General features: G+C 66.8%; 2 protein-coding genes across 4 annotated transcripts; both read right to left on the bottom strand.

The window, feature by feature from the left end:
- CHLRE_02g117050v5 (uncharacterized protein) lies at window positions 1–10,657 on the bottom strand. 3 transcript variants are annotated; one of them, XM_043059985.1, is made up of 18 exons: window positions 10,253–10,657; window positions 9,278–10,094; window positions 8,683–8,784; window positions 7,839–8,556; window positions 7,383–7,622; window positions 6,945–7,207; window positions 6,670–6,711; window positions 6,168–6,342; window positions 5,134–5,248; window positions 4,907–5,018; window positions 4,737–4,782; window positions 3,430–4,546; window positions 3,181–3,260; window positions 2,829–2,949; window positions 2,575–2,700; window positions 2,316–2,411; window positions 2,120–2,188; window positions 1–2,001 (listed from the first exon to the last, which is right to left on the bottom strand). In XM_043059985.1, the coding sequence occupies exons 1-18, from the start codon at window positions 10,328–10,330 to the stop codon at window positions 1,699–1,701; spliced, it is 4,620 nt and encodes a 1,539-aa protein (XP_042927620.1). In that variant the 5' UTR covers window positions 10,331–10,657; the 3' UTR covers window positions 1–1,698. The 3 variants fall into 3 exon arrangements, with proteins under 3 accessions (XP_042927620.1, XP_042927619.1, XP_042927621.1); XM_043059986.1 differs by lacking the exon at window positions 6,670–6,711; XM_043059987.1 differs by lacking the exon at window positions 6,670–6,711 and having other exon boundaries at window positions 3,442–4,546.
- A 978-nt stretch (window positions 10,658–11,635) lies between these two features.
- Window positions 11,636–26,687, bottom strand: CHLRE_02g117000v5 (uncharacterized protein). Its single transcript, XM_043059984.1, has 15 exons — window positions 26,426–26,687; window positions 25,146–26,139; window positions 24,827–24,920; window positions 24,314–24,706; window positions 23,847–24,056; window positions 20,296–23,529; window positions 15,647–20,104; window positions 15,392–15,462; window positions 15,024–15,204; window positions 14,788–14,841; window positions 14,507–14,593; window positions 14,225–14,320; window positions 13,910–14,039; window positions 13,587–13,721; window positions 11,636–13,337 (listed from the first exon to the last, which is right to left on the bottom strand). The coding sequence occupies exons 1-15, from the start codon at window positions 26,550–26,552 to the stop codon at window positions 13,252–13,254; spliced, it is 10,350 nt and encodes a 3,449-aa protein (XP_042927618.1). The 5' UTR covers window positions 26,553–26,687; the 3' UTR covers window positions 11,636–13,251.
- Window positions 26,688–26,763: the final 76 nt, after the last annotated feature.

Genomic DNA, 26,763 nt, shown 5'->3' with positions numbered 1-26,763 from the left:
GATAAGTGGGACTTACAGCGGAGTTCATGAATGAGACTGATGATGCTGAGCGCATGTAGCGTCGGCCGCACCGTCCGAACAAGGCATCAGAGGGATGCGGTCCTAGCCACCTCAGCAGTCTATATTAACGCAATGCTAGAATGGTGGTGCATTCGTTACCTCTGACCAATGTGTGGTTCATCAGGATCTCAACAACAATCTACTTCGACACCGTATCCAAAACCAATCCACCTTGCTGCCGTCCGGCCCTGTCGTCGCGCCGCTTCCTTCACAGTCGTCCTTCGCGCAATGCATGCCGTAGCGTCCGCGCGTCGCCGCATGCGGACGTCGTCGGCGCTGCTCTGCCCACATTATTTGCCCACATTATTTGCCCTGCCGCTGGGCGTTTCCCTGCCATCTTGTGACCCACCTACCCGTCGCAAAATCTCCGCATCAAACCCGTACCTACTATAATGCAGTCCGGGAAACAAGCTTCCAGCGTGCCCTACACTCCCTCCCCACATACCCGACGCCTCCCGTCTCTGTGAGTCAGCGCCCTGTGCTGCAGTGGGCGAGTAAAGCCCGCTCAGCGCACGGCTTGCCACCCCCATGCATCGCCAGGTCACCTTGCCCCATGATCATCCAAACTTATGTACGCCGTCCAGCGCCGCAGCCGCCACGAATCCAGCCCTACAGAAGGGTAATGGGCCCTCGATCCAACCGCTGCCACCAACATCTGGCACAGCGCCGCACCCCACCCCAGCAGCAACGCAACCCGCACTTGCGTCCACCTGCTGCGGTCACGACCTTCTCCCCAGTTGCCCATGTGCTTCAGTATGATCTCCATTGCGAGTCCACCCCCACATCTTTCCTACCACTCACAAGCTTGGCGCCGCAGCACCAGCTTTCGCCCACAATCCATCCGTACAATCCACTGTACAATTAGATGGCTCAGCATCTGCCAGCAACAATTATTGTGCACGGCTGAGTGCTGGCGCGCCACCCATGCCAGCATCACAAATACCGACCTGCAGGCATCCATTGCGCCCGCACGCAATGCAACGCCTTGCACGCGCCGTGCTGTACCGAGCGCAGCGAAGCCTATGCCGGTTTGAGAACACAATGTAAACCATCAGTCAACACGGGTGACGGCCTCCCTCCCCGCCGTTTATCTCCTGGTTGCCCTTCACCTCGGGCTCGCAGCAAGCCGCGCCATGCATCGCAAGTCTTCAGCGGGTTTGCAAGCTGTGCGTCTAGAACTCAGGAGCATTGCCAGCTGCTGTGTCCATTACTTGGAGCAAGCACGTAAGCACCCCGCACATGAAAGCAGTGCTTGCACAGCCCGGGCTACACGCGGCTCAGCTCACTAGCCAGACACACGGCCAGGTTCATTACCGACATGGTCACAACAAAGTAATTGTCTATTTGTGTTGGTAGGCGCAGCACATGTTGCTGTGACTGTCTCTCCAAACCACATGCCTAGCCTATGCCAACCATGCTTTCACACAGGTGGCAGGCGGCGGGCCGCAAAGAAATACCAATTAAGTCACCCACACGCAGCCTGGACGCCTGCAGCCCCGTACCAGCTTTCCATTCTCGCGCTCGCCCCATGCCGCGCACCTATGCAGCCGCAGGCCCGGCTCCCCCTTGGCACTCCCGCCCTTTCCCTGCATCGCGCAGCGCCTTCGCCGCGCACAGCCCCAGGCCAGGTCGCTGCTCTCACAGCCCCAGGCTGGCGCGGATGTTGCCCAGCTTGTCCATGATCTCACCAAAGCTGGGCCGCGTGGTGGGGTCGGTGCGTGTGCAGCTGCTGGACAGGTCGGCGATGGCGGGCGGCGTGCCTGGCGGGAACAGCAGCTGCACGTTCTTCATGCCCACGTTGTAGATGATCTGGCCGTGGTTCATGCCCGCCCAGGGGCGCAGGCCGGTGTACATCTGCCACAGCAGCACGCCGAACGCGAACACGTCTGTGGCCTTGCTAATGATGCCGGAGATGAGGCACTCCGGCGGCATGTGGCTGATCTGTGGAGGCGTAGAAAAACACATGACACACACGGTTAATTTTTCGCTTGACATCAGGACCAGCTCGACTGGATGCGGTACCGATAAAGCATGCAAGCAAGGGCAGTTTGTGACGCACCGTGCCGTAGGTGCGCGTCTTGATCTTGGACCGCACGTCAAGGTTGCGAGACAGCCCGAAGTCCGCCACCTGCATCACAACACGACATGGCCAGAATACCGGCAGTCAGCGCACTGCAATCAAGGTGCCACAAGCAACTGCACCCTGACCTAACAAATCCAAGCTGAGTGGCCCGACTGCAGTAGCCAATGCGCACCTTGGCGACGAAGTTGCGGCCGCTGCGGTCCGCTGCAGGGTCGTGTGCGGTGCACAGCATGACGTTCCAGGCCGTCAGGTCGCCATGCACAATGCCCTGCACAGCGTGAGAGACATAAAGGACATGTTAGGAGAGCACAACGACGCGCGCATGTGCGTTGCCGTCCGACCCCGCGCAACCCGGCCCCTGTGCCGCGCCTCTGTCACCAGCCACCGCGCCGCGCACATAACCAAGCACAGGCCCGGGGCGCCTCCCCCACCTTGTCGTGTAGGTACTGCAGCGCCGACGCCACCTCGCAGGCGGTGGCCACCATCATGGGCAGGTGCGTCTCGCCCATCTCGCCGCTGGGCTTGCGCAGCTTGAGCGCGCCGCGGTCCAGCGCGTCCTGTGTGTGAGGCATTCCGGGAAACGTTTCATTTGGATATGCCGCAGATTACTGCACGAACTACGAGGACAGTAGCACATTGTGTTGCAGATGCGCCCGCAGCCCTGCATCCTCCGCGCCGCACGCACCTGCAGGCTGCCGCGGTCGCAGAACTCCATGATGATCCACACCTCTCCCATGTCCTCGCCGCTGCCGGCACTGCCCACGTTGGGCCGCTGTGTGTGGCTGTCCGTGGAACTCGACGGCGACCTGCATCGGCGCAGCGGCAATGACACCGTGAGCATGGCATCCACCCAAAGAAAGGTGTGGCATAAAGAAGCCGGGGGCAGCACAACAAGGCGCACACGGGGGCACCCGGCACGCGCCGTGCACGGCGCGGCAGGGCGGTACCGGCGCACTCAAAATAAATAAATGACTACGCCGCTTTCCATAAGTCAGGGCGTGGATTAAGGGAGCCGACGGGGTGAGGGGGGCACTCACCCCTTCTCCGGCACCAGCACGTCTCCGCCCTCGGTGATGGTGGAGAAGGCCAAGGAGAAGCGGCTGGTCATGGCCGCATGCTGCAGGGTGCAGGGCAGGAGCGACGGCGGAGGCAGAGCAGGTCAACGGGGTGGCAGCAGGCGGAGGCAGCAGGTTGGTGCGGCAACCCTGAGACATGCATGTAATACAGCAGGTGGCACCCAGCAAGCAGGATGCAGTCTGCAACCGCTTCCGAGGAGGCGCACGTACCGTTTGGCGCACCTGCTGCGCGGCGGTGAGGTTGGGCGGCGGCGCGCCGGGCGGGTAGGCCGCCGTGATGGAGGTGGCCAAGGCTGGGTTCGCAACCGGCGCGGCCAGCGGCGGCAGCGTCGCAGGCAGCGGAGGCGCCGCCGCGATCGCGGCCGCGGCTGCTGTGCGCTGCGCCGAGTTGGGCGTGCGCCCGGAGGAGCCCACCCTGGGGTACAGCGCCGTGGCGGAGGCGCTGTGCGACATGTTTGCGGGCGACACTGCGTTGGCGGGCATGCCCGCGCTCGCCATGGACGGCGGGCCGGCGGCTGTGGAGGCCGAGGAGGCGTGAACCGAGGCCGGCCCCACCGCCGTGATGCCGCTGGCTGAGGACTCGCCGTCGCCGTCGCCGTCGGCGTTCGCCGGCTTGCCGTGCGGGGCAGCGGTCGCGGTCGCGGCCACGTGCCGCGCCAGCTCCGCGGCGTTCATGGCCGCCGCGGCGGCTGCGACGGCCGCCGGGTTGGGCGTGAGCGGCGTGGAGCCGTGGCCCGTGCCGATGCTCATGGAGCCCACCAGGTTGGCGGGGCGGCCCGGCATGCCGCTGCTGCCGATGGTGTCGGTGCCGCCGCCAGCGACGGTGGTGGCGTCGCTGGTCATGGTGCTGACCATGTGCTGCAGTTGCAGCTGGTTCATGCCGCTGGCTGACGTCAGGTCCGCCGCCGCCGCGATCTGGGCGCTGGTCATGGGGCCGGCGCCCGGGTTGGCGGAGGTCAGGTACTGCATCATGCCCGGGTTGGCGGACGTGGCGCCGGTGGCGCCGCGCGCGTGCACCAGCGCCGCTGCTGCCGCCGCGTTCATCGCCGGGTCCGTGCCGTGCGGCGGGTTGCGGCTGCCGTGGCGGCTGCCGGGCGGCGGCGTGACGTGCGGGTTGCGGCTGTTGAGCTGGCTGCCCAACGGCTGGCCGGACCTGCCGGGGCGCTGTTGCGAGCTGTTCGGCCCGCGCGAGTTGGAGCCGGAGATGGAGGAGGCGTTGAGCTGGTTGCGCATGACGTACTTGATGGTCTTGACGATGTTGGGGTGGGCGAGCTCCTGTCCCATCAGCGCCTCGAGCGACACGCCTTCCGTGTTGGTCTTGGTCAGCCTGCAGCAGGTGGTGAGAGGGCGGGCGAGGTGAGCAGAAGAGCAGCCGAGGGAGTCGGGCGGAGAGCACGCCACAGAACGGGGCGTGGAACATGATGAGGCCTGCGGGGTGGCGGGGTGCCGCCTCTGCAAACCCCGAGCCCTCAGGCCAGGAACCGAGTCGGATACGGGGGCAGAGAGGCGGCACGCACCTGTTGTCGATCATCTTCACCGCCACCGGCAGGCTGTTCCAGGTGCCTGTGCGAAGGTAGCGAGAAAGCGAAAACGAAAACCCACACAGTCAGCCGTCCGTCCTCCGCCACATACATGCCCGCTGCACCACTCGTGCGCACACGGCCATGGCTTTCCCGCGCCTGCTCACCGTAGTACACGGAGCCGAAGCCGCCCTTGCCCAGCAGGTGGCTGAGCTCCAGGCCCGGCACCTTCTCCACGTGCTTGGCCAGCGCCTCGTACACGGTGGAGCCACCCATGGCCTACACGACCACACAGAATGGAAGCATGCGGTTTAGGAGCCTTTAGGCGCTAGACGAGGGGGTGGTGCATGCACCGAAACCCTCGTGAGGGTCCGACCTTCAGCTGCGTATTCACCTCCTCGACGAAGACGAAGTAGTTGTGGGCCTCGCTGCCGCGCGCCTTCACCCAGGCGGGCAGCCCCTTGGGCAGCAGGCCCTCCAGCTCGCCGCTGGCCTGGTTGGTGGCCAGGCTGTGTCGGGAGGGGGGCGGAGGGGCAGGAGGCAGCAGCAGGCGCAAGGGGAGGTGAGAGCGGGTCATTGGCAGCGAGGGGCCTGTCGATGGCTGTTTGGAGACATGTGTGCCAATCAATCGCGCGCGTGCGGTAGGTAAAATTGCAGCGCGTCCTCAGGCACGGCAGCATGTCTTCAATGTGTACAGACGCGAAGAGTATGGTAATCAGGTGCTGTCGCACGTACAGCGATCGCGACCCGGCATGCAGTGGTCCCTGAGCCCCACCGACCACCCCCCCCCTCTCTACCACTCGCTAAGGACGGGCGCGATCTTTAGATTGCCGGGCGATCTCGAAGCGGCGGAGTCGTGCTTGTTGTAGCCACGGTGCGCGGGCTTCTCAGCATCCACCGGTCTGCCGCGGGTTGCGGGTTCCACTAGGGTTACTATAACCGCGAGAGATTTACTTATTATAACCGCAAGCCGCACCGCGATCAGCCGTGTGACCATTAGTCGTGGAGCAGCATCCGTTCAACAGAACACATGACGCTAGTGCAGACGCACCTACACACGTGCGGGCTACACTTCCCTGTAAAACATGCGACACCTTGTATCGCAACCCGAACACTTAGACACCACTCGACCGTTCTTGGCTATGTAGCACGAATGTGTTTGGGGTGGCTGCACTGCTGCCAAGGGCCGCCATGATGAGAACAATAACGCCCTGGATTTCTGCGCAACTAAATACGGTTCCTGGGCTGCCGCGCGAACACCCCAGGGCCGCCGCTATCAACGCATGTCGCTACCCCAACCACCGGCGCGGTTATTTAGGCCTGCCTTCAGCCCACCTGGTCCATGTTTCCCCCCCCCCTCCGTCTTCGAGTTCGCCTCGTTCCTGGGCACTCCTTCAGCCCACACTCCTCTGCCCACCCTGTACTCACCGCAGGTGCAGCGACACCAGCTTGTCGGGCTTCTGCCGCACCGCCACACGGTTCACAGTGAACTCGGAGCGGCTGGCCAGCTCGGCAGCCGTGGACGACCAGTCCAGGCTGGCGCCGCCCAGTGCCATGAAGAAGTCCTGGAGGGAGCGGCCCAGCACGTGCACGCGCGGCACGCCTGCGGTGACACGGGACGTGGAGGAGGGCCACATGGGGGCGGCGGGTCGGAGGAAGGCGGTTGGTGAGTGGGCGAGGGGCAGCAAGGACATGTTTTTGGGGGCAAGGAGGGCCTGGACTGGAGTCCTTGACAGCAGGCACCCGACGCAGTTGGTCCGCCTCTTGCTCCCCGCTGGCGGATGCTCTTGCTCCCCTTCTGGACGAGTCGCTCTTGCATCCGCTTGGCCTAGTGCGGCGCCACTAGTGCGGCGCCACTCAGAGGGCCGCAGGCGCCACTTGCAACTGGCCGGAGGGCGGGAGTCATCAGCTTTCTGGGGGCACGACTTACTGGGGTTCACGATTGGTCCGAGCACATGCTCTCGGGGGATGCCTGAGGAGCCGTGTTGAAGCGGCCGCGAAGGCGAAGAAAGTGCGCGAAGCAATGCAGGTATATCGCAAATGCAGTCTATGCATAGCAGGGCTGTGCCGGGTTTGATGCTATGCGGCCTGTCACATGCCGCCTATCTTGGACAGCATTGGCCCCCCAATAGCCCTGCACCCACATAACCCTGCCCGACCGCCATTACGACCTGTCTCTAGCACGCGCGCTCCGGGGCCGCGCACCTGTGACGTGCTCCCACGCCAGGTTGGTGTAGAGCACCTCCCAGCCCGGCTTGCTGGTGTCCACAAACATGATGCACTTCTCAAAGTGGTCCAGCGCGCGCATCATCTCCTGCTGCAGCTGCTCCGTGGCCACCTCGTTCTCCAGCCGCTCCGCCGCCAGCGCCATGTCGCGCTCCAGCTGCCGGATCACCAGCGACTGCAGGTTGTTCACCACCAGCAGGTTGGCGGGCTCCAGCATGCGCTCCTGGAAGTCGGCCATGCAGCTGCACAGGGGGAGGCGAGGTAGCGGCGGTGGCGGGGGTGGCCGGGGCAGCGGGAGGGGCGGGTGAAACCGTGAAAGGATGTCAAGGCGCTCTGATTATGGAAATGAGGCAGGCTCGTCATCGCCGCCAACAGCATGCAAGATGCTCTACTATGAGACCGGCGCCGGCGACTCACAGCGTGCCCAGCAGCTCGCCGGTGGAGCTCCGCAGCGGCGAGGCGCAGAAGAAGCGCACACGCGGCTCGTTGGCCACACAGTACTGGGTGCGGAAGCGGTCGTCCAGGGTGGCGTCGGGCACCAGCAGCACGTCGCGCAGGTCGTGCACGTTGAGCATGGCCCACTGCGCCAGGCTGTAGCGCCACTGGTCGTCGTCCGTCAGCTTGAGCGCCGTGGAGCGGATGAAGATGTTGGCAGAGCTGCGTGCGTGCGTGGCGGCGGGGCGAGTCAAGGGCAGACACGCTCAGACACGCAGCGCACATGCCAATGACGACCGAGTAGGTATTGATTCTAGTGCCAACGGTGCGGTTGATAAAAATGCAGGATGGTGCGGTCGGAATGTTATGCGGGACACCAACATAAATGCACCAAGGAGGCACTGCACAATGAACCCCCTGTCCCGCTCGCGCTCTCACCGGTACGCGGCCACAAGCGCCACCGGCAGCTGGAAGACGTTGCAGATGAGCTGCAGCACGTTCTCCACATCGCTGCCCTCGGGCGGCGACATGATGCTCAGGTGTTCGCTGCTGCTGCGCGGCGAGCTGCCGCTGTCCTCGCCCTCGCCCTGGCTCTCGCCCTCCTCCTCGCCCTCAGGCACCGGTGGGGGCGCGCCCTCAGTTGGCGTGGCGAGGCCGGTGGCCTGCGTTGGGATGGAACTAAGGCGGCCTGAGCTGCCCCGGCCGGAGCTGCCCTCGCCTGGAGTCTTGGAGCCGACGGGGCCGCGCTGCGCACGCGAGCGGCCGATGGACTTGAAGTTGGTGACTGGGTTGGCGCCGCTGCTGCCCTCCATTTGCATGGCGGCAGTGCCGGCGGTGGAGCCGACCGTGGGCGACCCCATGCCGGTGTGCATGTTGTTGGAGGACGACATCATGTTGTCGCTGCTGCCGATGCTGGGCATCATGGCGCTGCTGCCGTTGGGGGGCGCCATGCTGCTGCTGCCGGCGATGGCGGGAACGGCGCCGCCGCCAGTGCCGGTCCCGCCTGTTGCGGTGGTGGCGGGACCCACGCCGCTGCTGCTCGCGCCGATGCTCTGGCCCTTGCTGCCCTCCGTGGGAGGCTGGCCCTCGCTCCCGAGTATCTGCTTTGGGTTGCTGGATGCGTTCGACGACGTGTGGGATTTGGCGCGCTTTGCCTCTGCGAGGGTGGACAAAGAAAGAATATCGCAGTCAATGAACGCTTCTCCAGAATTTGCGGTGATATTTTAAAGGATTGCAAGGCCACCAGGAGGTGGTCTAGCTGCGGTTCGACAGCCGAGCTCACCCTTCCGACGCTTCTCCTTGTGCTCCTTAACGCGTGGCGCGCCAAACATGAATCCGCCCGCCGCTTTGCCCCCTGTCCCGTCCGGATTGGTGGTATTGGAATCTGGGGGATAACACAATCAACACGCATGGGATCCTCAGTGTTATGCAACTTGTATACCGTACAAGGCAAACGATCTTGTCCAGCTCTCTCCTGGCCGGAGATGTCGCAAACAAACCGCGAAAGGAGCACAAGGGGCCAAGTGCATGGGGACACTAACGCGCATTTCAGGCAGGATGATGCAGGTGGGGCTTGGCAGCCAAGCTCTGGAAGCGCGTGCACGCTGAACCAGGTTCCCCGTGTTCGTGACCAAGGCACGTCTGGGGAGAGCAGCACGGCATGGCGGGACGCGTGACCGGTCTGACAATATAACTGCTACACCTGAGAGCCCCGCCTTCAGTCACCAGCCCTTTCCCCGCAATCCCGCAATAAGGCTTGCTGTATACACTAAGGCGCGGCGACATCAGGTACCGCTCGCGCCAACCATTCCAATCGGGTCTGGTAAGAGATGGTGCAACAGCTGCGCTCGCGTTTGTTGAGATTCCCGCAGTCTCACCTGCTACCGATGAGCCCGCGGGGCCTGCCGCTGATGAGCCAAGCGTGGGCCCCTGTGAAGAAGACCCCGCACCGCCCTGTGCGGCCGATGAGCCGCCGGCGCCCTGCACAATGGAGGATCCCGCGCCGCCCTGCACGATCGACGAGCCGCCGGCACCCTGCTGCTGCGATGACGTGGCGCTGGCCGAATAGCCAGCCGAGCTGGAGCCCTCGGCCGCTGCGTTGTGACGCCGCGTAGTCTCCACCTTCACCGGCGGAAGCGAACCAGGGTCTACGCCGGAGCCAGCACCGCCCCCTGAAGCAGCGGTGAAAGCTGTGAGGTCGCCAATGGACCTCACTGGCGGCAATCCCGTTGAGCTGGGCAGTGGAGCTAGCCCGGCCGCGTCGTGCCCGTCCGAGGGGGGGACCCAGCGCTCGGGTGTCGCCGACACAGCCGCAGCATTTGTCACCAGTGCGGCAGCCGCATCCGCTGCTGGCGCCGCTGCTCCAGCATCCGCTGCTATTAAAGCAGGTGCCTCAGCACTCCCAGCAGCTTTAGAGGCCGCATCTGGCGCTGGGCCGGTTGCTGGTGCAGCAGATGCTGGCGCCACTGGTGGGACCGCCTCGTGCAACGTAAGGTTGACGAGGTCAGTTGCACTGAGTGAAGCTCGAGTCGTATTGGATGCTAGCGCAGATGAAAAGGGCGCGGCAGGCACTTGAGCGGTGGAACCTGCCGGAGTGTCCGAGCCCGGCGCTGCTGTAGGCGCAGGTGCTGCGGATGTTGCAGGTACAGGCACAGCTACCGCGGCGCCTCCATCGCGAGCAATTGGCTGGGGCACCTGCAAGGGCATGAGCCAACAGCGTTCAGATTGACCCGGCCGCGCAGCCCCGTGTGAGTGATGCGCATGCTGGCAGGTTAAGACCACCATTTCCTGAAGCGCGGCCGGCGGCATCCCGTGGCGGCATGCTGGGGCGCCAGGATTCTAGAGAACTTTACCTGCGCTGGCTCCGCCGGCTTCTGGCTGCCCTCTGGGCTCCGCTGGGCTGCGTCATCTTTGCAGCAGACCTGTCCCATTTTTCAGTCACCTCAAGGCAGCCTTACAAGTGGAAGAGTCTTCATCCTGTGACAAGTTTTCCTCCTTCTCTTTTTGCCAGCAAGCAAACAGCACTTGGATGTTGACCAGGTCAGTAGTTGTATTGTAGCGTGATAAGAGTCTCATTATCGCAGCGCGCTCACAACTCGCGGCACACTCACATCTTTCAATGCATCAGTCAAGGCGTGCAACACCGGCCCCGGCAGGGTCCTGCTTATATAACTTTCTTTTCTCTATGCGTAAAAGCGCCGGCGCCGCGACAGGAATAAGACACGCCCCGTGTGCCCGCCCCGCGAGCTTGTCGAAATAATCTCCAGGAAACTGAATTATTGAAGCCCGACACACAAAGGTAACAGTGGCAACAAAGCAGGGCAGTTGGCCTCATAGGCACAGCGCTTGTCTCTTGGGGTTTCCCGGGCTGCCCCACCCACTCCGAAGAGCTCTGTACGGGGCTCTCAAAGCTGCCTTATACCCCTTGTTGCTTTTTTGTTAGGTCCAGGGGGAGCAAGTGCGTGCGTGCGTGCGTTGGTGCTATGGCGACCAGAGCAGGGGGGGGTAGACAGCTCAGAATTCTGCCCCATAATCAAATTGACGGTACGGCGTGCCCCCGCTTGTCGGGCTACCCCTTCACTTGTAATCCGCATCCATAGTCAAATTGACGAGCTTTAGGAGAGCATTACGCACGTACTTTTAGATTTGTCAGGGGTGGTCTGCTGAGGAAGTTCTGGGCCGCCAAAGTTGGGGGACGGTCGTCGTCCCTGGAGGTCCGCCGGGTTTCGGCAGCCCATGCTGGCAGATTTCGGGAAGCGCCCAGCACGCAGAAGTAGGGGGCCAACCGCAGCACCACGAGGCTCAAATATGCACGTTACGCCGTTGTATGCACAGGTAAAGCGTGGGAGGGCCAATTTGCGCGTCCTAGCGTGGGCATATCGGCACATTCGACACGTGCGCACTGACTCGGCCGGGCTCTCAAGCGCTGGTGCGCATGAATTCACGTTTAGCAAGGCTGGCGATGCACGCTGTCCATACGTAATATGGCAGAGAGTTGAACGGGCGGGCTGGGTCGAATCCCGCGTGTGACCGAAGTTCTTAGAACAGGACCGCCAATGGCACAGCGTGATAGCGCTCGTCAACAGGAGTCGATTGGCACCACGAATGTGGGGTTTAACCCCTAAACAACATGGTTTGTCCGGGGGGGGCTGTCGGTCGTCTCCTCAAGGGGGGCCCCGGGAAATTTCAGGGAATGGGGTCTGGCACTTTGTTCCTGACCCCCCTGTAGCCAACCCTGAGTTCTCTGCTTAGCTCGGTGCAACACACGCCCACTTGCCTCTGCTATGCAAGCAATCTGTGTGTCCAGCCGCAGAGCTGCTGCCAAGGGTTGCGCGCACAGGGACACCCATTTGCCAGTGCGCACTCCGTCTACAGTGCCTCCTTTACCGCTCTCGTCCGAACCTTACAGCCCTTGCCCTGCGTCTACACACCGTGGTTGCAGTACCACGCGGCAGACTCCAACACGCGGGCCCTGGACGCCGCGCACGGTGGCACGCGCACGCTTCACCCACCACTCCGCGCGCCTTGCCGTCCCCGCCCACCCACTTCGACAGGTTCACAGGGTGCGCCGCCCCAAACCACCCCTACAGTATCCTCTCAGCTCTAGGCACAGTGCACAGCCGTAGGGTTTGTACTTGTACCGCAAGCTCTAAACCATGTGCACACAACCAAACGCGAGCTCAACACGTCTCAACCCAGCCGCACACAACCAGGTATGCGTACGCAAACGCGCTGCTGCTTTGCAACCTCGCAGCCCCACACACGTACATGCAAGCGCGCCCAACCATCAATTGTGCTCCCTCTTGGTATGAGCGTGGAGGGCGCTGTATGAGCGCGCACCCATACACACCGATTACCGCATCCACGCAGTTCAGCTCGCCATGCCGAAGCCCCACTCAGTGCACTCCCATGAGACCCAGTGCCGGTATGCCGCCGCTTCAGCTGTCAGATTCACCTATGGAACAGTCTCCTGTCGGTGCTAAACAGCTAGTACGCTACCGTTCTCCGGTACCCCGCATGCCGGCGCGTGCAAGCATGCTCAAAAGCGCTCGACCCCATTCCCAACCTCAGTTGTTGTGGAACTTGCAGACAACGTAGCTACTCCCCGCAAAATTGCTACGGACCCTGTCGTGCTTGCTCCCACCCATAACCCGCTGCCTCCACACCCTGCAACGCCTATCAATGGCACCCAGTGTCATGCGCCTGCCCGAACAAAAGCGCGCGCGCCACTTTGTTTCGTGTGTGAGGACATTGTCTCAAGTCCATCACGCGATCAATAATGCCCCTCACACCCACACAACCCCTGTCATACCTTGCAGGCCAGCCATTCAGCCGCCAGAGCCAATTTTAATCCTCAATTGCACCCTCATTGATAAGATCACCACCGCCCTGAATCCTCGCCAAAATCATGACAACCGTTGGTTGAGATCACATTCCTATTATATCATCCAAAACGCGCTTGCGGCCCCAAATGCTCCCACCAGACATTGCAAAGGGCAGTCATCTTCAGCGCACGCGCATGTTGCCTCATAAGTACATACCGCCCGCCCATCACCTAAACGTGTACAGAACGGGTCAACGGCTAGAACGGAGACCCCAGGTACGTGCCTCCTGCCGCAGTACTGACTATCCTGCCCCGGGGCTTGGCACTGCTACAACATGGGGTACAGCACTTGTACCGGACATGAGGTTCGCCGCGGCACAACAGTATTTCGCGTCTCTGGCATCCATCCTGCCACCGCATCTTCCACCCGTCCGCCTTCACACACCGACCACCGGTCCGCATAATAACGTAAGCGCTTGCAAAATTTTGACCCGTGGCTACAAACCCATAATTGATTCTTACTGCGTGTCAAAGGTAAATACCGAGCACGCGCTGCAGCTGCTCGCCTTTCTCCTCCGATGCGTCGTTCGCCCACAGGTACGTCGGCATGCAGCCTGCGCACAGCACAAAACCACATTATGAAAGCCGTGAGTGCAGCGAACAGTAAACCGGCACTAACCACCCGGCGTCAGGCAGAGCTGCGGGGTGACCCGAGTTCGAGCGGCGCAGGCACGTGCAACCGCAGTGCAGGAAGCCGCATGCCGTCGTAGCGGGATGCGGGAAAGAGAGTGACACGCACTCTGCAGAAGCAGTGCAAGACTCGGGCCCGCAACGGGCCGCAACGCAGTTCAGCGCATGCGCACCTTTGCCCTTGACCTGCACGCCGCCGGTGGCATCCCACCGCTCACTGGGCAGCAGCGCCTGTGTGTCGCCGCTGACGTGGATGCGGCCCGGCTGCGAAGTGCTCTCCATGCGGGAGGCGGTGTTGACGGTGTCGCCTGCAGCCGAGTGCGGAGTGGCAGGTGGGTGGCGGGTGGCGGCAGGTGGCGGCAGATGCGGAGGACTCGCCAAGCGAGGACGCATACCGTTAATCAACAAGGAAATCCGGCAGTGGGTTGCAAATGTAAGCGTGTCACTTTACCGTGTGTGCGTGTAAGAAGATCATATGTGTATTTACTGCACTCACCGAAGAGGCAGAAGCGCGGCATCCTGGATCCCACCACTCCGCTCATGACGGGGCCGCTGTGCATGCCCACACGCATCATCACGGGGCCGCCAGTGGGCAGGTTCACCTTGCGCGCCTCCCGCAGCATGGCCTGCGGCGGCGGCAGCGGCGGTGGCGGCATCAGCAACGACATGAGTGATGGCAGTGGCAGCAGTAGCAGCAGCACGAATAGTGCTGTCAGTGGCGCTGTGTGGGCCTTGTGTGTGGTGTTTGCAGTGCAGGGCACAAAGGACCGACGCCTGCCATGGGTGTCGTGAGGCCCCGGCTTCCGCCCACCTTGGCAAAGGCCAGCACACGCACGGCGTGCAGGCGGTCGTGTGTGATGGTGGTGCGCCAGCCGTCCTCATCCTGAGCCACCAGCCCGCCAGCCACCTGCGAGCAAGATGTCATGAAACACAGAATGTCACTTGCAGTTTCTGTATGCGACCACACGCGTTTGCCGTGGTTGCCAAAAGCAATCAAGCACTGCATCATCGCGTGCCCTTGCAGGCGGCAATGATAGCAGGGCAGTGTTGGATGCATGGCTGAAGAGCGGCTGTACCGCAGGAAGGCACGCACCATGAAGCAGTCGCCGATGGTTTCCACCTTGTACACCTTGTAGATGTCCAGCAGAGCGTCAAAGCGGCTGTAGAGCTGGTTCAGGAACTGCGCGGCGGGACGCACACGGGAGCACACGAGAACACAAGGTTGTTGTTGGGGGACCTTATCATTGTATGTTATTGACTGCCCCATGCATGGGTACAGCCTGGTTGCATGCCCTTGCCCTTGGCATCCCCGCTGCAACAGCTGCTAAAGGCAACTTGCATGCGATAGCTGTCCCGCCGCCTCGCCCGCCTCACCGTCATGACCTCCAGCGGCGACACTTGTTTGCACATGTTGGTGAAGCCCACGATCTGCAACAACGGACAAAGCCACGCAAGGAATTAATTGAGGCAGCGCTAGCCAGAACAAGATTGACCAGGTTATTATAGGAAGCCCGCCGGACGTGGCAGTCCCCGCGCTGCCAGTTAGGCCGCCAGCTGCCAGTCCCTGACGCATCACGCAATCCACACATCCCGCACAGCTGCAAACTCACGTCTGCAAACATGATAGTGACGTTGGGGTGCGCCGTCGCCACAGACGCCAGCTGCGCGGCGGAGCTGCGCTGCAGCGCCAGCAGCCCTGCGCCACCGCCAGCCGCGGCGCCGCCGCCGCGGCGACCACCGCGTGTGGACTGCTCTGCTGGCTGTTGGAGAGTCAGGTACTCGATCACGTGCCTGCGGGGTGCGCATGGCGTGTTGTGTGATACAGGGGGCCATGGTGTCAACAAGCGCTGGCGAGGGGAAGCTGTGTGGCGGACGGGCTGTGGCATCGCGCCGGCCTTGGACAGAAAGCGTCTGTGTCGTGGTCCGGTAATGCTGCAACAACGTATTCAAGCACCGTAATCCCCACGCATAATCCCACCTCGGGAAGATTGACTCCAGGATCTTTTGCTCTCGCTCCAGCAGCATCGTCAGCTGTGTGCGCGCATCCATCTGCGTGCGAGGCAAGACACGCGCGGGGCACAGTGGGTGTTGGGTCATGCCAGGATGAACTTCGCTAGCTGGGTAGTACCGTAGATACGCAGGTACGAAGAACGCGCCCCGCCACCATCGCATGCCCAATCACGCAGGTGGACCAACCAATGATGACGACTGAACCGCCCAGCCACGCGCCCACCTGGCGAGTGACGTCGTGCTGAGTGACCACCAGCACGGGCGCGCGCGTGTAGGGGTGCTCGCACACACACACGTGCACGCTGTGCCACACCGGGCCCACCACCGCTCCGCCAGCACCCTCCCCCGCGCCGCCGCCTGCCGCGCCGCCCTCTGTGCCACCGGTGCCCACACCAGCGCCGCCCGCGCCGCCTGCGCCTCCGCCACCACCGCCACCAGCGGCCAGTAGCGCACCCTCATCCGCCACAGTGCTGCCGGTGTTTCGCGCCGCGTGCAGCAGCTGCTCGATGCGGTCGTGTGTGGACTGGCGCACGAGTGGCTGCCGGCGCTGGCTGGGTAGCGACGGTAGCTGGTGCGAGTGTGCCGCCGCCACCGGCTGCGACATCTGCTTTTTCAGCGGCAGGCTGGCGTTGTGCTGCGCCGCGCTCGGCTGCAAGTACGCAGAGTGCTGCGGCTGCAGCGCGTGCTGCGCGCCGTGCTGCGGTGGGGGCGGCGGCGGCGGGGGCGGCGGCGGCGGCGCCGCGTGGTGCAGTGCCGCCTGCTGCAGCTGTCTGTTCCACCAGGAGGAGGCGGAGGCGTCGGAGGAGCGGCCAGAGGTCATGCCGCGGGCGGTGCCGGTGGTGGGTGACTCATCGGCCGAGGGCCTCGTGCTTGCGGCCTCGTCACGTTTCAGCCGGGCATGCAAGTCCGGCTGCATGGCTGCCGCCGCAGGCCGTGGGTGCTGCCCGACGGGTCGGCCGCCGGAGGGGAGCCCGTCTGTCAAGGCTGCGGCGGCGCAGGCAGCGCCGCCAGCGCCGCCGTGGCTGCCGGAGACAAAACCGCCAGAAGCCGAGAACGCACTCGCAGCGCGCTGAGCGGCCTTTGCAGCGTTGGGCTCGCCGCCGCCGTCGTCTGCTGCCGCCGACTCGCCGGCTGCTACGGTCATGTCCGCCTCAGGTGGGGCGACGAGCGCCAGAGCTGCCGGCGGCACCGGCGGCGGGACCGGCGGCGGCGTGTTCGACCTGCTGACGACGCTGCCAGCGACCTCACCGCTGCTGCATCCAGCGCTGCTGGCGGCGCGCCACACACTGGAGGCTGCCGCGCGTTGCGAGAGATCGCTGCCGCGTGACACCGTGTGCCTGGCGCCCCCCTCCTGCCTGGCGGCCACCTCCCGCGCCTTCACCACCACGACATGCGTGGCCCGTGACAAGGCGGCATCGGCGGCGGGGCCGCGGGCCTCAGTGGACGCTGGAGCGGGCGCTTCCAAAGCCGGGGCGTCAGGTGTTGGGGGCATGGGAACCGACCCGACTGCGGCGGGGCCCGGCGCGCCGGGTGCATCCGCCCCAGTCAAGTACACGTCAGCGTCACCCGTTGACGGCAACGGCGTTGCGCGCGGCAAGCCGGCGGCAACGCTCGCGCCATTAGTGCCATCCGTCCGTGCTGGTGATGGAGGTGCGTCCGTGGGTCCGGCGCCGGTTGCAGGCCCGGCTGTCTGTCCTCCTACGGGGCCAGGAGGTGGCGGCGGCGGCACCATGGCGCTGCTGGTCCCAGTGAAAGAGGCGGCGGCAGCACCGTCGGTGGCCCCGGCTGCTGTGGCCGCCGCGAGCGGCCGGCGGAGCGTCGCGGGCGCCAGCAGGCTACTGCCGGGGAAGACGTAGCTCATGGCAGTGCTGCTGGCGGCGCGGCGGCTGCTGCCGGCCGCGACAGGAGCAACTGCGGCGGCAGCGCCCTCTGCAGAGCCGGCGGTGGCGCGAGCCCCCCCGAGCCCGGCACCGGCCTCGCCGCCGCCAGCCATACAGTTGAAACCTGTGCTGCTGTGGAGCGGCATGTTGGCAGCGGCAGTGGCCGCCACGCGGCCTGCAGAGCTCATAGTGCCAAGGCCTCCAAACGCGCCGGCGCTGCTGTGGAAGCGCGACTGCATGCTGTCAGAGCGCGCCTCGCCGCCAGCCGCCACCGTCAGCGGTATCGTTGTTGCCGCCGCCGCCGCCGCCGCACCGCCGCCGCCAGCACCAGCGTTGCCGCCCATGCTGCTGTATCGCAGGTGCAGCCCCAGCAGCCCCGCCGGCAGCAGCGAGGTGGAGGTGCGGGCGAAGCCGCGAGAAGGGTGGGAGCCGACGGCACTGACGGCGCCAAAGCTGCCTACGCTGCCGCCGGCGTCGCTGGCAGCAGCGACACCAGTGGCGGCGGCGATGTCGGCGGGCAGTGCCGCCGTTGCGCGGCCGGCGGCGACGAGTGCATGCAGCGACGCCAGCCGGCCTGCCAGGCCGCCGCCGCCGCCGCCGCCGCCAGCGACGCAGCCGCCGCCAGCGACGCCCATAAGGCGCGGGCTGCTGCCGGTACTGAACACGGGCGCCGCCGTCACAGACGACCCCATAGCGGAGCCCGGCGACGCGAGCGCCGCCCCCGCCGCCGGCACGAGGTCGCCGGTGCCGGTGCCGCTGCTGGCGAAGGCGCCGCTGCGGTTCAGCGTGGCGGCGTGTGCGCTGACGTCGTCCCTCAGCGCCTGGAACCCCAGCAACAGGCTGTGCACCGACACCTCGCCGATAGAGCCGCTGGCGTGGATGCGTTCCTCATCCTCGCCGCCGCCGGCGCCGCCGTTGCCAGCGCTGCTGCTCGCCCGCGCCCGTACCTGCTGTCCAGGCACAGCAAAGCTCGCCAGGCTGGGCGGCGCCAGGGCCGCCGCCGAGGCCGAGGCAGGCACCAGGCTGAAGGCCGTGGTGGGCATGCTGGATGAGGAGGAGGTTGCAGGTACAAAGTGGTGGAATTGACGGGCATCAGCACCGGTGGCGGCCGCGGGGTCCGAGGGCGAGGGCGCGGCGGGCACGCTGGAGGCTGTGAAGGGGCTAGCGGCTTCCTGGGCGTCTGACGCACGGCTTCCTAGGGATGCCGTGGCCGCGGCCGCCGCAGCTGCCGCGGCCGCTGTGGCCGCGGCGCCGGGCTCTCCTGTAACCCCGGTTCCAGCTGTTCCTCGTGAACCTCCTGTTGCTCCCGTTGATAGGCACTGTGCAGAGATGGAGGCACGGGCAGCTGCACCCTTGGGGGGAGCCGCAGGGTCGATGGTGGTGGTGCCGGGGCGCGGCAGCGCGCAAGCTATGGGCGCGCTCTCAAAGCCGCTGGTGGGAGCCATGGGCGTGTCACTTGACATCAGTTCGGCGGTGGTCTCGCGCACGGCGGCGGCGCCATCCGCGGCTTCCTTCACCGCAGCGGCGGTGCTTGCGGCGGCGGCGGCGGTTGTCGGCTCAGTCTCACGGCCGTTGCTTTCCGGCACACAGTCCGCAGGGCCGGCAACAGCGCCAGCATCGTCCGCATCCTCGTCGCCCGCATCCGGCAGAGCTGGCACCTCTGCCGTTGACTCCGATGGCGCCACGTTGGCGGCGGCAATGGCTGCCTCGATGGCGCCGTCTCCGCCGTCAGCGATGCTCGGGAGCCCGACGGCGCCGGCGGAGGCCGACGTCACGCCGCCGCCGAGGATGGTGCTGTGCACGCCGCCGGCGCTGAGGCGGCTCGGTCGCAGGCCGCCACCGCTGCCGCGGCGCGGCGCGCCGGCAGCGCCGGCGCCCGCCGCCGGCGATCCCACCGAACCGGTGCTGACGCGGGCGCCAAGAAGCGCCGCCGCCGACGCGCCGGCGTTGGGCGACGATGCGACAATGCCGTCCGTCGTGGAGCGATGCGACCCCGTGCACCTGCCGACGTGATGTCCGCCGCCGCCGACGCTGCCTGCACCACCGCCGCCAACGCTGCCGCCGCCACCGCCGTTGGCAGAGCCGGCGGAGGACCGCTCGTCTGCCAGCAGCGCTTGGATGGCGGCGGCGGGACCGCTTGCGGCGGACATGAGGCTGGTCTGGGAGTTGGCGCGGCGCGGCGGGTGGCGGCGGGAGGTGCGGTTCACGCGCTTGAGCGCCGACACCGAGTCGATGCGCAGCGCGAACGGCGACGCCTCGAGTTCCGACAGCTCGCCCGTCAGCCAGGCGCTGCCCGTGTTGGCGGAGGTGCGCCCGCCGCCGCCGCCGCCGACCACGTTGCTGCCACCACTGACGCCGGTCAGGCGCCCGCTGTGGCCGCCGAGGCCGCCGCCGCCGCCATCTTCGTCGCTGGCGCCGTCGCCGGCCTGGTCGGTGGTGGCGGTGCCGGCGGAGGTGCGCAGGTCGGAAAACATGGCGCTGACGGCGCCGGCCGACGTACGCTGCTGGCCGCTGCTGCCGGCAATGGAGGAGGCCAGCGCCGCCAGGGCGGCGGCGACGCCACCGCGGCCTAGCACGAGGCTGCCGCCGGCGAGGGCGGCGGCGGGCGGCTTGGCACTGCTGCCGGCACCGCCAGTGATGGCGGAGGCGGCGCGGAGGTCGAGGGCGCTGTCGTGGGCGCGCGGTGTGGCGGCGGCGCTGGCATGGTGGGCTGCAGCGGCTGCGGCTGCGGCCTTGCGGCGCCGGTCGCCGCCCAGGGCCCTGGTGAAGATGTGGCTTCGCTCGGGGAGTGACATGAGCGCCTGCACATGGATATGGCGGAGAAGAGTGGCATCCGGGGAGTGGAGCAGGTGAAGGGGCGGCGAGATGATGGGGGCAGGCAGCAAGCGGTAGGCATCAACAGCAGGCGCCGCAGCGCGCTCCACCCGAGAGACACAGCGGTCACTCGCAACCCACAAGCGACCCACCATCGCCATATGCCTTACTGTCCTACCTTGATAAACGAGTGAGAGCGCGCCGCCACATCCGTCGTGCTGCCGCCGCCGCCGCCTGCCGCCTTGCCATTTGTCGCCTTGGTTGTCGGCGAGCCGGTCCCGCGGCCCAGCGCGGCTGCCGCCGCCTCCGTCGCTGACGCAGACGCCGCAGTGCCAAGAAGCGCAACAGTCTGCCCATCCGCCGCGCCGCCGCCGGGGCTGGCGTGGTGGCTGAATCCCGTGCCACTAGTGCGGGCGCCGATGGGCGTGTGCGGCGAGGTGACGCCGCCGGTGCCAGTACCGCCGGCGCCGGTGCCGCCAGCTACGTTGCCGCTGGAGAAGGCGCCGTAGCTGCCCACTGACATGCCGGAGTTGGGGCCGGCATTGGCACTGGCAAACACGCTGCCCGGGAACGACGACGGCAGCGGGCTGGGTGGCCCAGCGGAGGAGCCCGACGGCGGCGGCGGCGCCAGCAGGGCGACCGTCGACGGCGACGCCGCGGGCGCGGGCTTGCGTGGCGGCACCAAGATGCTCTGTGGCGTGCGCGGGCTGCTGACGCCGTAGCGCCGCTGCGAGGGCGACGGCAGCGGCAGGCCCGAGCTGCTGCGGCCCAGCATGCGGCTGGACGGCGTGCCTGCGCTCGCGTAGATCGGCATGGGCGCCGCCGCGCCGCCGCCGCTGGCGGCGGCGTAGGCTGCGCCGCCGGCGGTGCGCAGGTAGAAGGCGGTGGCGGCGCCGTACGAGCCCGCCGGCGCGGATTCGTACGGCGACAGGGTGCCAATGCTGCAGCGGCGCGTCGGCGTGCCGTAAGGACTCATGGAAACGCCCGCAGCGACGCCGCCGCCGCCGGCGGGATACGACGACATGCCACCGCCGCCAGCGGCGGCGGCGGCTCCGCCCGCGCCCAGGAGGCCGGAGGCGAAGCCGCTGCCTCCGGCGGCGGCGGCGGCGGCGGCGGCGGCGGCGGCGGCGGCGGCGGCGGCCGCGGCGGCGCCGGCGCCGTAGGCCTGTTGTGCGATGCCCCATGTGCTGATGGAGGCGCGGCCGGTGACCTGGCGGATCTGAGCCATGCGTGCCGCAAGCGAGGTGGGCTGGTGGTGGTGGAGGTGGTGGTGGTGGTGCGGGTGCGGGTGGTGCGGCTGGATGTGCGGCAGCGGGCGGGTGCTGTGCGCCAGATGGCCCAGCTGCTGCTGCTGCTGCTGCTGCTGCTGCTGCTGCTGCTGCTGCTGCTGCTGCTGCTGCTGCTGCTGCTGCTGCTGCTGCTGCTGCTGCTGCTGCTGCTGCTGCTGCTGCTGCTGCTGCTGCTGAGGCGGCTGCTGAGGTTGCTGCTGTTGCTGCGCGCCGCTGCTGCCTGTGATGATCTTCCACAGTGGCAGGCTCTGGCCCCGCGATGGCGGCGGCGGCGTCGCCGCCGCCGCATTGGCCAGCAGGCCGTCGGCGGAGGCGGTCACCAACATGTCAGGGTGCGGGGCCGGTCCCAGGCTGCCCCTAGTCGCGGCCGCCTCCGCCGCATCTGCCGCCGTCGACGTCCAAGGGCTGCCGCTGCCCGCCGCCGCCGCAGCAGCAGCAGCAGCGGAGGTGGCCGAGCTGGGCGCGCCGCCGCCAGGCCCCGGCGACACAGCGCCGTAGCTGTGCCGCTGGTGCGGCCGCGGCGACGTGGCGAAGTCATCAACAACAAAGCCGCCGCCGCTCTCGTTATGGTCCATGATGGGGTGGCCGAAGGCGTCCTGCTCCTCCTGCTCAAAGTGGGCGTCTTCATCCAGCTCGTGCGGCGACGTCAGCAGGATGCCCATTGCGCTGCTGCGGCGCGACGTGCCGGCGGCGATGCTGGCGCCGCCGACGCCGACGCCGCCGTGCGGGTGCAGAGCGGCAGCGCCGCCGCCGCCAGCACTCCCAGCATACACGGACAGCGAGACGACGGTGCCGCCACCGGTACTGCGGCGCCCGCGGGCGGAGGCGCCGCCGCGCAATGGTGCCGGCGGCTGCGCTGCACCTGCCGCACCCGACGCCGTCGTGAAGGCCGCCGCCGCGGCCACAGCGTTGGCGGCAGCGGCGACGGCGGTAGGAGAGCCGCTGCCGCCCGCGCCAACGGCAAAGGTGTGTGCGCGGGTGAGCAGGCGGCTCATGCGCTGCTTCAAGCTAGCAGCGAGGGACGCCGAGGGCGATGAGCCGGCACCGTCGGCGCCGGCACATGGCGTGCCAACGGCGGGGTGCCCGCTGCCGCCGGCCACGGTGCTCGGTGTCGCCACCGCTGACGGCCCGCTTGTGCCGGTGATGGGGCTGACCCAGGCGCCGCCTCCGGTACCAGACTTGCGCTTGACGGGCGAGGTGGCGCCGCTCATGCGCCGGAAGAGCTCCCAGGACACACGGCGCGGCGGGCCGTCGAAGGCGAGCGAGGTGCGGCCGCTGCCGGCCGGCGTGGCGCCGGCGGTCACCAACACAGCGGCGGTGCCGCCGCCGCCTCCTCCGGCAGCGCCTGCGGCGCCGGCACTGAGGGCCACCGGCGGTGCCGCAGCGGGCGGAGCGGGCGTGCCACACGAGCCTGCAGCGGCTTCGCCGCCGGCGGGCGTGTGTAGGCACAGCGACTGCGGCAGCTGCAGCGTTGGCTGTGCCGGCGGAGCCGACGGCGGCCCCGCCGCCGACAGCAGCGCCGCCGCCGCGGCGCCCGACGGCAGGCCCGAGTGCGTGGCCATCAGCGGCGACGGCGCAGCCGCCGGTCCCGACGCGTCGTCCGGGCGGTGCATTCGGCCCAGGCGGGAGGTGCCCGAGCCCATGCGACCCACTATCCCCTGGTTGGAGAATGAGGAGTTGCGCGACATGAGCGCGGCAGCCGGCAGAGGAAGCGCGGCGGAGGGGGAGGCGGCTCCGCCGCCGCCGCCACTACCACCAGGGCTGCGCGGCGTCGCAGTCATGCCCGGCGAAGGCAGCTGCGGTGGCTGTGGCTGCGCGGCCGCTGCCGGGCCCCCCAGCACCACCAGCTGTGACAGGCTGACGACGTGGGAGAAGGCACCCGCGGCAGCCGCGCTAGCCGCTGCGGTGCCTGGGGTGCCTGTGGCGGCGCCGGGCTCGGCGCCGCCAGCCTGTGCAGCACCGCCGCCGTCTGTAGCCGCCGTCAACACCGTCGCAGTTGCATCCAGTTCCACGGCGCGGCCGGCGCCGCCGGCTGTGGGCACGGCGCCGCTGTACTCCTGCGCCTTGAGTGAGGCGAGGAAGGGCGCCAGGGTGGGCGGCACCTGCACCGTCTCCTCGAACTCCTGCGTGGCGGCGGGCGGTGAGCGAGGAGCGGGTTGAGAGGGCGCGTGTCCAGGCGTGGGGAGAGAGGCACAGCCTCGAGACAGACGCTCTGGGGGTATGGCGGCTACGGCACACCGGAACGTGGTGCGCACTCCACGCAGCGCAGGGCCCCGGGGGCGCGCCCTTGCGGCTGCATACCGTACACGTGTCCCCCAGCGGCCCTCGGCTCCATGCCTGCCACCCTCCGGCCCCCCCAGCCCTGCAGCCCCCCCCCCCCCCACACACACACACGGAGCCCCCCGCCCACACACATACACACCCGGAGGCCCGTACCCACCTCTCCCGCCTGCAGGCAAGCCTGCAGTCGCTCCAGCGCCCCCGGCTCGTGCTGCAGCAGCTCCCGCAGAACCAGCGGCACACGCACCGCCGACCGCGCGTCCGCACCCTCCTCGCCGCCGTCTGCGCCAGTAGCTGCATCAGCGGCAGCCGCAGCCGCGGCCGCCTTCGCGTCGGCTGCGGCCATCACTGCCGGCGGCGGCGGTTCCCCCTGTGGCGCGGCGGGGCGAAGCGGCGGAGGAAGGTTCAGGCAGACCAGGGAGGGGTGTCTTAAAGCGGTCATTCGAGGTTAAGCGTGACATGAGGCAACCGCTCCGCGCCGCGCCCCTTCAGCAAGGCGAGAGTCCTGCCGCACGTGCGGTGCCCACTGCTCCGCTTCGCCTGCATATTCCTTCACTGCCCCTGGCCCCCGCCCCACGCCCTCACCTCCTCTACCTTTCTTCTCGAACCCCACGCCCCCCTCCGCACCATGTATGCCTCCGCGCTGTGGTTGAGGTACATGATGGCTCCGCTCTCATAGTCCACCACCATCAGCAAGCCCTGGGCCACGTCAGCTGCAAGCGCCTTCAGGCCCGCAGCGCCCAACCGCTCCGCAGCCGCAGCTGCCACGGCGGCGGGCGGCTGCGCCGCCACCGCTGCGGCGGCCGCCGCAGGCGCCACTGCGCAGTGCCGCAGCCGCAGCCCCGGCTGCTGCGGCAGCGGCTTGCGCCGCCTACTGGCGTCCTGGGCGGTGGTGTTGTGGTTGGTGGTGTTGCTGGTGTGGTCGCGGCTGCGGCTGTGCTGATGCCCCGGCTCGCCGCCGGCGGTGCCCGTCGCTTCCGTGTCGGCTGGCGACAGAGGCGGCAGGAGGCACGTCGAGACCTGCGAGCACCATTCCATCGTCATTTTCAGTTCATCTATTCCCACACATGTGCATGGCAACAAGCCTCTCCCCTGCCCAACGCGGCCCGCCCCCTGCAGCCAGCCCTTATCGGCACGCACCTGCACACACGCCAACCCCTCCCACGGGCCCATGGCCGCCGCCTCAGCGCCCAGACATACTGTGGCGTCGTAAAGCCGCCCGCACCGGGCAGCCCTGGAAGGGACATAATGGCGGGACGTACAGCGTGCTTCGTGTCAAAGAAGAGGAGATCCAGTCCGCCCGGGATAACACACGGCCCGGCGAAAAACACGGCACCGTCTTCAGCGCGCTATCGCAACACACACACCGGTAAGCCGACGCGCGACGAGGCAACTGCAGCAGCCCGACGGACAAAAGCCCCGCCGCCCCAACCACCACGCCCAGGCCCCAACCGCCCACCTGGCCGCCCGCCGCAGCGCCCGCCGTAGCGGCCGCTCAACCGTCAGTACGGCACGTAGCATCTCGCCGTATTCGTATAGCCCGCCCGCCGACAGCAGTAGCTCGTCAGACAGCGAGTCCACACGCCACGGCGCCGCCGAGCCGCCGCCGCCGCCGTTGCCCCCACACCCCGGCGCTCCGGCAGCATCAGCACCAGTAGCACCATCGCCGACCGCTGCGCCATACAATCCCTCACTTTCGTGTGGGGCTGCAAGCCAGTCGTCACCGTCACTGTCACTGCTGCTACTGCTGCTGTCACCGCCGCGGGCTGCGGCACGTCCAATGCCGCGGCTGCCGCTGCCGCTGCTGCTGTCGTCTCTGTGCTTCCGCCGGCGGTGGTTCCTCGATGAGTGGTGAGAAGAGCCCGCCGCCGCCTCCGGGTCATCGCGCATCGCTGAGCCACTGGGCCTGAAGCAGCTAAACAGGCTCGGCAGGCAACGCTTGACCTGCCGCTGCCGCTGTGCTGGCCGCGCCGAAGCACGGCCGTCTTGCCGCTGCCGCCGCCGGCTGGTGCCGCCACCGCTGGCGCTGTTCCTGCCGCCGGTGCCGCCGTCCAGGAAGTTCGACACGGTCCGCTGGTGAGGCGGTGGCCGGGGGTCGTGTAGGCGCAAGGTCGCGTGCAGGTCGGCGCGCGCTGCACGGCCGGGCTCCGGACTTCCGCCGAAGGCCAGCTGCGCAAGCTCTTGCCCTGGCTTTGTCGGCGTCGCACCGAGGCCCAGCGCCAGGAGCTGGTTGAGATGCTCGGCGGTGGACTGCGCGGCGCCGTCGGCATCCGAGTCCGCTGCCACGGCCGCGGGCGACGCAGGCACCGCGGCGAGCGCAAGCGCGGCCGCTCGGCGCCCCTTGCGCTCGGTGAGGGACCCCGCCGAGCCGTGCAGCGCATGAGCCCTTACGCGTGCTGGCACCGTCGCCGAGTCCGAGTCCTTTGCAGCGCTGACATCCCCTGGCGCCGTGCCTGGCCGCCGACAGACGACAAGATGTCAGGATTGGGGAGATTTGAGTCAACGTGACGGCGCCATGTGTCATTTCTCGTTCCAAAACCTTATAACGGCGAAATATATTTGGCGCGCTCATCGGCAAAGGCAGCCCCGCGCAACTCATGGTCGTTTGGCCGGTTTAGTGCGCGAGGAAGTTCGGGCTTCTTAAGGAGTACTATGATCCTAAAATACGTCCATATCAGTTGATACGTCCGGTTGCTGTGACAGCCAGCACTGCAAGCACTTTCCCCTAACAACTCTCACCGGCGTGGTGCCCATTTGGCGATGGTAGCTGCAGAGCTCTCAAGAAAGAGCTGACTCGATATGGGAGGGGCGCTACACTACTGGTAGCCCGGGAGCTCGCTGCCGTCGAGTTGGCACGCTCATCCATGGCCGCGCTCGCACGCTGTATGATGACAACTGCGTGCTAGACCATTTGTGAACGCAGCTACGGGCACTGCGCACAACTCAGCCGGTGTCGCCTTTAGCCCGGAGTGTGTTTTCTGGAGTGTAAGACCATTTTAATACAATCCTGTAACATCCAATGTGGAGCATGTAAGCGCTGTAAACTAGTGATTTCACAGGAGTGTATTGCGCGACTT

The sequence above is a fragment of the Chlamydomonas reinhardtii genome, chromosome 2 (genome assembly GCF_000002595.2).
Source record: "Chlamydomonas reinhardtii strain CC-503 cw92 mt+ chromosome 2, whole genome shotgun sequence".
In the NCBI taxonomy this organism is placed as follows: domain Eukaryota; kingdom Viridiplantae; phylum Chlorophyta; class Chlorophyceae; order Chlamydomonadales; family Chlamydomonadaceae; genus Chlamydomonas; species Chlamydomonas reinhardtii.
Note: the sequence above shows the minus strand (reverse complement) of the source record. Positions and strands in the feature narration are given on the sequence as shown.